Source organism: Mus pahari, chromosome 9 (assembly GCF_900095145.1).
Source record: "Mus pahari chromosome 9, PAHARI_EIJ_v1.1, whole genome shotgun sequence".
Taxonomy (NCBI): domain Eukaryota; kingdom Metazoa; phylum Chordata; class Mammalia; order Rodentia; family Muridae; genus Mus; species Mus pahari.
In genome coordinates, this window is record NC_034598.1 from 43,188,351 (window position 1) to 43,198,182 (window position 9,832).

Consider the following 9,832-nt stretch of genomic DNA (forward strand, 5'->3'; position numbering starts at 1 on the left):
AGTTACATATCTCCCTTCTCTTTTCTCCTCCAAAGGCTCCCATATACCCCTCTCTGTTCTTCACATTGATGGTCTCTTTTATCACTAATGGTTATTGCATGAATATGTCTATGCACAAACAGACACAGACATACAGACACACACAAATCTAAATATAACCTGTTTAGTCCATATGTCACTTATGTTTAAGTGAGAGTATGTGTGTGGGGGGTACTGACTACCCAGAGTCTAATCTGGAGCCTGGTGCAGAGGGTGGACAGATGATGGCAGCAGTGGTTGGGTGCTCTCTGTAGTCAGTTGCAGCAGGCCAGAACATTAACGAGTGTGGCTCTAAGGGGTGGGGAGAACTTGAGGAGAGCATGGATAAATGGTTTGAATGAAAATGGCTGCCAGAGACTCACAGAGAGTGGCATTATTGGAGATATGGGTTTGTTGGAGTAGGTGTGGCCTTGGAGTAGGTGTGGCCTTGTTGGGGGAAGTGTGCCTGTCACAGTGGGTGGGTGTTGAGGGTTCAGATGCTTAAGCCAAGCCCAGTGTCACTCTCTTCCTTCTGTCTGCATATCCAGATGCAGAACTCTCAGCTACCTGCTACCTCTCTAGCATGCCTACATGCGGCCATGCTACCTCTCTAGCATGCCTACATGCGGCCATGCTACCTCTCTAGCATGCCTACATGCGGCCNCCTCTCTAGCATGCCTACATGCGGCCATGCTACCTCTCTAGCATGCCTACATGCGGCCATGCTACCTCTCTAGCATGCCTACATGCGGCCATGCTTCCTGACACCATGATAACGGACTAAACCTCTGAACTCTGAGCCAGCCCCAATTAAGTGGACATGGTATCTCTTCACAGCACTAAAGCCCTAACTAAAATGGTTAGTGACTAAAAACTAGCTAGGAAGGACAGACATGTGGCAGCTGGGGGACTCTAAATTAGTCCTGAGCAATCCAAGTAACAACATCAAATCATCTACTGTTTTCCTCCACAAAGGTGGAGTCTGGGGGAAGCAGCCTTGACCAGCTGAGGTGACACCCCTTATAGATCATCAGGAGCACTGATGGAGTGAGGGATGCGTTTGTGACTGCTGCTGTCCCTAAAGGAGGATTCCAATTATTCTTTCCTTTCTCTGAGGCTTAGGGCTGGGTGCTGGGGAAAAAGACCCCAGGGTCTCTAGTTCCAGGAGAGAGAGTACTTCTCAGAACATCATCAGCCTGCCCCTGGGAGGCTTGTTAGTGACTGCAGAGCTCCTGGGACAGGAGCTCCAGGGACCCCAGAATATGACTGTGTGGCTCCTCAGCCCCTCCCTTCTTAGGCAGAAAGGCACATTCACAGGGAGGTAAGACCCTGTCTGTCATAGCTATGGTGAGTTACATTCTGGCTACAGAAGCCTTCTGACCATCCCACCTTAGGGAGAGGTCCACAAATGAATGGAGGGAGAGAAAATTTTCAGATTGAACAGTGACTTCCTCCCATGGAGCTTGTTTCAAATTCCAATTTTGGGTTGGGTCTGCAGCATCCAGCAGAATCTATAATGTGCTCCGAGGGAACAGGAGGGAGCCCCTCCCAGCTCTGAACCCTGCAGACACAGAACCTGCATACAGGTGGTGGTGAGACAGAGAGGAGAGGGTTTGGGAGTGTGGGGCTACAGGCCCATGCAGCCCAGAGCTACCTGGGCACACAGACGCAGACAAATTGACACACTTCTCAGGAAGGACCCTGGGTCTCTGGTTGTCACAGTGGGGATGACACTGGCAGGTCCCTGAACTCAGTCAGCACCCACAGGTAACCCCTGCAGGCAAGCACTGTCCTGGGACCTTCACAGGGTGTACATTTCATGAACTCCAACTGAGCAGATGAGGGTTTCAGGTCCCATCAAGTGACCTGCCAGTCTTCCTGTCTAAGAAGTGGGAACATGAATCTGGTCCTGTGTTTACACATGTCTCAGCCAGGTGCTTTTAGCTATCAGAATGCTGGTACCTTGAGTTCTGTGTTTGAACTGGGTTTCCAGTTCATTAGGAAGATGTGTCTTAATGAAAGGTCTTAGAGTGCTGCTGGTAGTACAGCCACATGCAGGATTTCCAGTTCTCAGTTTGGGGTTGGGAATTTGGTCATAGCACTATTTGTCAACTATGAGTTCGTAGGAGTTGTCTTTGAGTTCACAGATAAGGCTCAGAGGGGGTGCAGCCAGCTGCTAGGAGTCATCATGTCCCTTACAAGTCTGTTCTGGGGATTCGGGTCCCCACACTTGAACAGCAAGCATTCTTTCCCCCACTGAGCATCTCCTCAGCAGAGTCATGCACCATTATTGGCTGTCTGCCTTCCCTGCTTCATTTCCTTTTCCATACACTGTTGGATCAGGAGTTCTTATCTAGGATTTCTTTCTCGATCTAAATAAGCTAGCAATGGTCGTACTGTCTTCTTTCCCCATCTGAAGATTTTTGTTTGTTTGTTTTATTTTTGTTTTTGTTTTTCTAGACAGGGTTTCTCTGTATAGCCCTGGCTGTCCTGGAACTCACTTTGTAGACCAGGCTGGCCTTGAACTCAGAAATCCACCTGCCTCTGCCTCCCGAGTGCAGGGATTAAAGGCATGCGCCACCATGCCCGGCTCCCATCTGAAGATCTTTACTTTGTGTCTATGGCTATATTGTCCTGACTGTACCTGACCTTGTTTGTCTTCAGAAGCTGAGCAAGATTAGACCTGGTTAGTACTTGGATGGGAGACCTAGGAATACTGGGTGCTGTAGGTTTACATATTTTTTTCTTTGTGATGTTTTCTTTAAGATTTATTTTAATGTATGTGTGTGTGTGTGTGTGTGTGTGTGTGTGTGTGTGTGTGTGACCTACTATTGGATCTAAGAAGTAAACTCTCATCCTCCAAAAGAAGAGGAAGTCCTCTTAACCACTGAGTCATTTCTTCAGGCCCTGATTTATAATTTTTTCCTTTGTTTTGTTTTTATTTCATGTGTGTTTCATGTACATCTGTGTAAGAGTGTTGGATTAGAGACAGTTGTGAGCTGCCGTGTGGGTCCTGGGAATCAAACCTGGGTCCTCTCAAAGAACAGCCAATACTCAGAGCCATCTCTCCAGCATCTCTTTTCTTTTCCCTCCCTCCCTCCCTCCCTCCCTCTCCCCATCTCTCTGTCTCTGTCTCTCTTCTTTCTCTTTTCTTGCCTCTCTTTCTCCCTCCCTCTCTTTTTCGAGACAGGGTTTCTCTGTGTAGTCCTGGCTGTCCTGAAACTCACCCCGTAGACCAGGCTGGCCTCAAACTCAGAGATCTGTCTGTCTCTGCCTCTAGTGGGATTAAAGGCATGCACCACCACCACCTGGTTAATTCTTACCTTCCTATATGTTGACGGGACACCTTGCTGGCTGGGTAATAAGTGATCATTTCTGCATGCCTCTGTCTTGTCTGCAAACCAGTGATGATTCTCCTACCCCACACCTGGTGCCTAGCCAAGCCTCACTGCCCTGCCTTGTCCCAGTAACCCTATCTCCTCTCAGGCTCCTGAGAAGCAGCAGGACAACGGGACCTGGCTGGTGACAGAGTTCCTGCTGGTGGGATTCTCCAACCTCCCAGAACTGAGGCCCACTCTCTTCATCTTGTTCCTCCTCACCTACCTGGTCACACTCAGTGGCAATGCCACCATCATCACCATCATCCAGGTGGATCGCACTCTCCACACACCTATGTACCGCTTCCTGGCTGTGCTCTCCCTCTCTGAGACCTGCTACACACTGGTCACCATCCCCAATATGCTGGCTCATCTGCTGATGGAGAGCCAGGTCATCTCCATCTCGGGCTGTCGGGCCCAGATGTTCTTCTTCTTAGGTTTGGGTTGTAGCCACTGTTTCCTCCTTACCCTGATGGGCTATGACAGGTATGTGGCCATCTGCCATCCCTTGCGCTACTCTGTGATCATGAGACCCACCATCTGCTTGTATTTGGGAGCCTTGGTTTTCTGCTCTGGTTTCTCAGTGGCCTTGATTGAGACCTGCATGATCTTCTCCTCTCCCTTCTGTGGCACAGGCCATGTGGAGCACTTCTTCTGTGACATCGCGCCTGTGCTGAAGCTCAGCTGTGCTGAGAGCTCACTCAAGGGGCTTGGCATCTTCTTCCTGAGCATCCTCGTGGTGCTGGTCTCCTTCCTCCTCATCCTCCTCTCCTACGCCTTCATCGTGGCGGCCATTGTGAGGATCCCTTCGGCCGCTGGCCGGCGCAAAGCCTTCTCCACCTGCGCAGCCCACCTCACAGTGGTCATCGTGCATTTTGGCTGCGCCTCCATCATCTACCTGAGGCCAGACTCTGGGGCTAACCCCTCCCAGGACCGCCTGGTGGCAGTGTTCTACACCGTGGTGACACCACTGCTGAACCCTGTGGTTTACACCCTGAGGAACAAGGAGGTGAGGGTAGCACTGAGGAAAAACCTGGCACGGGGCTGTGGAGCATTTAAGTAGAAACTTGTATGTGTCTATTTGCTTCTCTAATAATTAATACAAGTATATTTAAAAAACAAGACCTTCACCCCGGAACTCTAGTTCCCTACTGGGAAAACAGGAGGCAATTCCATGCCAGATGAAGTAACTTCTGTTATTTGCCAGTGCCTGAGAAAATGGAACCACAGTAAAGGGTGCCTTATCTTTATCATGGGTTCTTGGACTTGATATGGTGCAATGTGATCTGTAATGCCTAATGTTTGCCAGTGGAGGGCGCCACTGATACAACCCATGGATGGAGAGGGGCAGAGGGCAGTTTTTTTCTTAAACATTTAAAAAATTTTTATTATCATTTTAGTTTCTTAATTTTTTCATGTAATATACTTTCATTAAATTCTTCCTTCTCCGAGATCCTCCTTAACTCCCTACCCACTCAACTTCATGTTAGTGATCCTCCCAGCAGAGAACAGTGTTTAAAGAAAAACTGTGGGTTTTAAAATATTATTTGAGAACTTCATCTATGAGAACTCCATTTACATCACTTCATCACTTCCATTTTCCACCCCACTCCAGTGTCCACATAGAAGTTTTAACCAGGAAAGGGAGTGAGGACTATAGGCCAAAGGTGGAGCTCAGTGGGAATGCAAGGCCCTGGGTTTCCCCCATCCCCCCGTCTGTTCAAGACTGCCTTTTGGTCAGAATCACACATTTAAGTGCAATTTGTTTTTTAAAAAGGTACTTTTAGTTTATCTTTGTTTGCTTGTTTTTCCAGACCAGGTTTTTCTGTATAGCCTTGGTTGTGCTGGAACTCTTTCTGTCATCCAGGCTCTTGAATTTATAAAAATCCGCCTGCCTCTGCCTCCTGAGTGCTGGGATTAAAGGCATGTGCCACCTCTGCCTGGCTCAAAAAAATTTTAAGTTAGTATACAAAATAATGGATTTAAAAAAAAAATCTTCTCTCATAGATTACAGTGACTCCAGTTTCCCCTCCCTCTTCCCCCCCAGCCCCTCCTTCCCACCCCCCTCTCCCAGATCTGCCCCTCCTATAATGGATTTCTTAGTGGCATTTAATACATATGTGTTGCTAAACTTTGCTCAACATTCATCCTCCTCCCCCACTTCCACCCCAACCCCTTAGCTTCATCTTGCTGGTCCCTTTCTTCTCCAGAGAATGTTTTTCTGCTTTTAAGTCAGATGTACTTCATTCTTCTATTTACCACACCCCAAACGTGCATTCACTTGAATGTGCGTGTGCATGTGCGCGCATGCACACACACACACACACACACACACACACACACACACACACACACTCATGAGCACAGCAAAGATAAGGGATCTTTTCCCCCGTCTCATGGCCCCATTTCTAGTTTCACCATAGCACAGATCCCTCTGTATGAACACATGTATCAATTTAAATCTAGGGCCCACTCATGAAAAAAAAAAACATATTGCACTTTCTCAAAATTTTATTTCTCAAAATTTCTCAAAATTTTATTTAAAACTATTATTTTAAAAATGTGTATGAGTCTTATGCTTGCATAGACGTCTGTGCACCAAGGGTGTGTTTGACACCCAACAAAGCCAGAAGAGTTGCACTGGTTCTCCTGGATCAACAGTGATTGACAGTTGTGTACAGCCCAGTGGGTGCTGGGACCCCAGGTCCTCTGGAAAAGCAGCCAGTGCTCTTAACACTGAGCCATCTCTTCAGCCCCAGAATTAGTTTCCTGAATCTGGCTTATTTCACTTAAGGCAATGATTTCTACTTCGATGCATTTTCCTGTATGTGCAACAATTTCAGTTTTCCTTATGGTTGAATAAAATTCCATTATGTACATCGCCAGTTTTTGTTTTTTTGTTTTCTATCCATTCATCAGTTGTGGGCATTTAGTCTCATTCCATTTCCTTGCTATTGTGAATAAAGTAGCAATAAACAAGTATCTTTGTTTTATTTGTGTGTGTGTGTTAAGTCTTCCAGATATATGCCCCATGGCGGTACAGCTGTGAAACCTGCATATTGATTTCTATGGTGGCTACACTAGACTAAGTTCCCACTGCTAGTGTTGAGAATTCTTCTTTCCCTACATCCTTGTCAATATTTGTGACAGTGGTTGTCTTGGAGACAATTCAGGGTAAGATGGTATTTTAAAGCAGCAACCAGAGCTCCCAGAGCTCCCAGAGCTCCCAGGCTCTAAATCACCAACCAAAGAGGAACCCATGACTCCAGCTGCATATGTATCAGAGGATGGCCTTGTCTGGCATCGATGTGAGGGGAGGCCCTTGGTTCTGTGGAGGCTCGATGCTCCAGCATAGGGGAATGCTAGGGCAGTGAGGTGGGAGTGAGTGGGTGGGAGGGGGCATGGGGAATGGGATGGGGGGTTGAAGAGAGGAAACTGGGAAGGGAGATAACTTGAAATGTAAATAAATAAAATAACCAATAATAAAAGAAAAAAGAACGCTGAACACCTTTTCAAGTACATATTGAGTATTTGAATTTCTCTTTTTGAAACTTGTCTGTTCTGTTCACTAGCCCATTTATAGGTTATATGATTTTTGGTGTTTAATTCTGCAATTTTTCAAAAAAATTTCAATGAAAAAATTTTTTAGTGTGTGTGTGTGTATATATATATATATGTGTGTGTGTGTGTGTGTATATAGTGTGTGAGTGTATGTGTGTGTGTGTATGTGTGTGTATGTGTGTGTATGTCTTCACATGTGCCATGGTGCTTGTGGAGGCCAGAGAGCAACTTTTGAATCTATTCTTCCACCCTGAGGATTCTAGGGATCACACTTAGGCCACCTAGCTTGGAAGCACATGCTTTTGTCCACTGAGCCTCCTGCCTGCCCGAACCATGCAGTTCTTTGTATATTTCAGTTATGAATCCATCATCTTATGCAGAGTTGGTAAAATATTTTCCAATATTCTATGTAGACTGCCTTTTTGTTCTGGTGGAGGCTGTATTTGCTGTGTAGAGGCTTTTTGACTTTATGCTATCCCAGTTGTCATCCCTTGGAACTATGTCTTGTGTTGTTGGCATCCTTTTCAGAACGTCCCTGCTTATGCTTATATCTGAAAGCATTTTCCCTAGTGATTTTAAAGTTTCATGCTTAGAGGTTCAGGTTTTACTTTGAGATCTTTGATACAGTGTTAATTGTGCAAGGTAAGAAATATGGGTCTAGTTTCATATTTTTGGCATAAGGATATCCATTTTTCCTGTTGCCATTTATTTATTTTATTTTTATTTTCAATTTTTGTTTTGAGCCAGGGTTTGTAGTTTTGGCTGTCCTAGAACTTGCTATGACTCAACTTGCCGGTCTTAAGCTCACAGTGATTGTATTGCCTCTGTTCCCTGAGTTCTGGTCCTAAAGGTATGTGCCACTATGCCCAGCCCAGAACTATTTAAGAACGTCTCTTTCAAGGGACATCCGTGCCAAACATCAGGTGTATTAGTGTGGGTTTGTGTCTGAGTCCTCTGCTCTGTCCCATTGCTTGGCATCTTGCTTTGTGTCAGGATCATGCTATCTTGTCACTATGGTGCTATAGTATAATTTAAGGTCAGATATTGTAATACCTCCAACATTGTCTTTCTGCTCAGGATATCTGTGTCTGTTTTTAGTCTTTTATTCATGTTTCCATATGAAATTTAGGATTTTCTTTTGGTCGATAGATATATCTTTGCAATTTTGACTGGAATTGTATTGAGTTTGTACATGGCATTAGTCAATACAGGTCTTTTCATGTTACTAATTTTGCTAGTCCATGAGCACAGGAGAATTTCTAGGTTCTAGTGTTGCCGTGGGCCGGCCTCAACTGGCCTCAGTTGGCCCCCCTCAGTCTGTGGGAGAAATCAGGGTTCCAGTACAGGTGGGCAGGGAGTCAGGGAGGTGGGGGATGGGTGACAAAAAGACATGGACACAAGGCAGTGTAGTATCTGAATGTAATTTGTCACAAAGCAAGCAGACTTATAAGTGACTTTTACACAAAACAGAGGAATGTATTCAAAAAGCTAACAGGAACCAATTGGGATAAAAATCAATGTTAACAACTGGGATCAAAAGCCGCCCCACTTAAGGTCAGCTTAATCACAGGAGCCAGGTGAGTGGTCTGATGCAATGCTAGTCTATGGTTAAACCCACCACCAGGGGCCCTTTAATAAATACCTGATTATGCTATTCCTCTGGGCCTAGTGAAAAACATGCACCAGGGGAATTCCGTTCTACTAACCCTTTCATGAATAACACTTCAGTTCCTCCTAAAACCACAACCCACCTTCTTCCTAGGCCATTGTAAATTCCTGTGTATGGGAGTGACTTGGCTATTCTTCTAAGTATTTACTATGTAGACTAGCCCTGAGATTACTAGCTTTATTCAAGTAAATTATAATGCCTGATTTCTTTCACTGTCTCCCTTACAATACTAGAAGTAATTCTGAATGTTACTGAATAGGTAACATTCTTACTGAATTCCAAGCCTGAGGTCTGCTCAAGGACTGCCTAGGACATTGGAACACTGGTGGAGGCTAATCTAACTTAGCTATATGTCAAAATCAATCCTTAGAGGCACTAATAATAAAACAATACTGAAAGAAAGCATACGGATCCATACACCAGACAAATGTGGGGACAGGTTTGGAGCATATGTGCTATATATGGTTCCAGGGGACTAAGTTTCCATGCACTTTTTGCTTCGGGACTGCATCCAAGCTTTTGGTCCTGTCAAGCAGAGTCACTACTGGAGTGGGTGTGGCATAGTGTCATCTTTTAGTGCCATTTGATAGATGCTATCTGCGTACTGGGCACTATCTGTGGGGATCTTATGGGCTCTGGCCCCACTGGAGTCACCAAAGAGTTGCAACTCTCTCCAAGGGGGAACCTGAGCAAGGTGGGCTGCTGGGCCTCTTCGGTGGCTGGGCCACAGCTTCCCTGGAGTTGGTGGCAGGCAGCAGCAGGACACAGTAGCCAGTAGCAGACAGCTAGGAGTCAGGGTATGTGTGTGGGACACCAAGCAGGAAGTGGCTGTGGCAGAGCCCACAGCAGCTTCCATAGCAAAGCTTTGGGAGAGATTGCCCTTCCCTGGAGTGTCACAGCTCAACGAGACAGGCACGCTTAGATGGTCTTTGATGAAACAACGTGTGCACTTTATTCCTTGTGGATAGGATCTTATAAACATTGTGAGGTGGGTTGGGGTCTGATGGTGAATGCTTTCTTTTGGCTTGGTCTGAGATGTTAGGGATGCCTCATCTGCATGTGGAGGGGCTTTAGGTGTTGCACCTCCATGACTGATTGACAGTTCTCTCCATGGAGAGATGGCTCAGTGGTTAAGAGCACTGACTGCTCTTCCAGAGGTCCTGAGTTCAATTCCCAGCAACCACATGGTGGCTCACAACCATCTGTA

General features: G+C 46.0%; 1 protein-coding gene across 1 annotated transcript; it reads left to right on the forward strand.

Annotated features, from left to right (window-relative positions):
- The first annotated feature begins 1,250 nt into the window (after positions 1 to 1,250).
- Positions 1,251 to 5,158, forward strand: LOC110326074 (olfactory receptor 10T2-like). The gene is made up of 2 exons (XM_029542070.1): positions 1,251 to 1,365; positions 3,505 to 5,158. The coding sequence occupies exons 1-2, from the start codon at positions 1,363 to 1,365 to the stop codon at positions 4,456 to 4,458; spliced, it is 957 nt and encodes a 318-aa protein (XP_029397930.1). The 5' UTR covers positions 1,251 to 1,362; the 3' UTR covers positions 4,459 to 5,158.
- Positions 5,159 to 9,832: the final 4,674 nt, after the last annotated feature.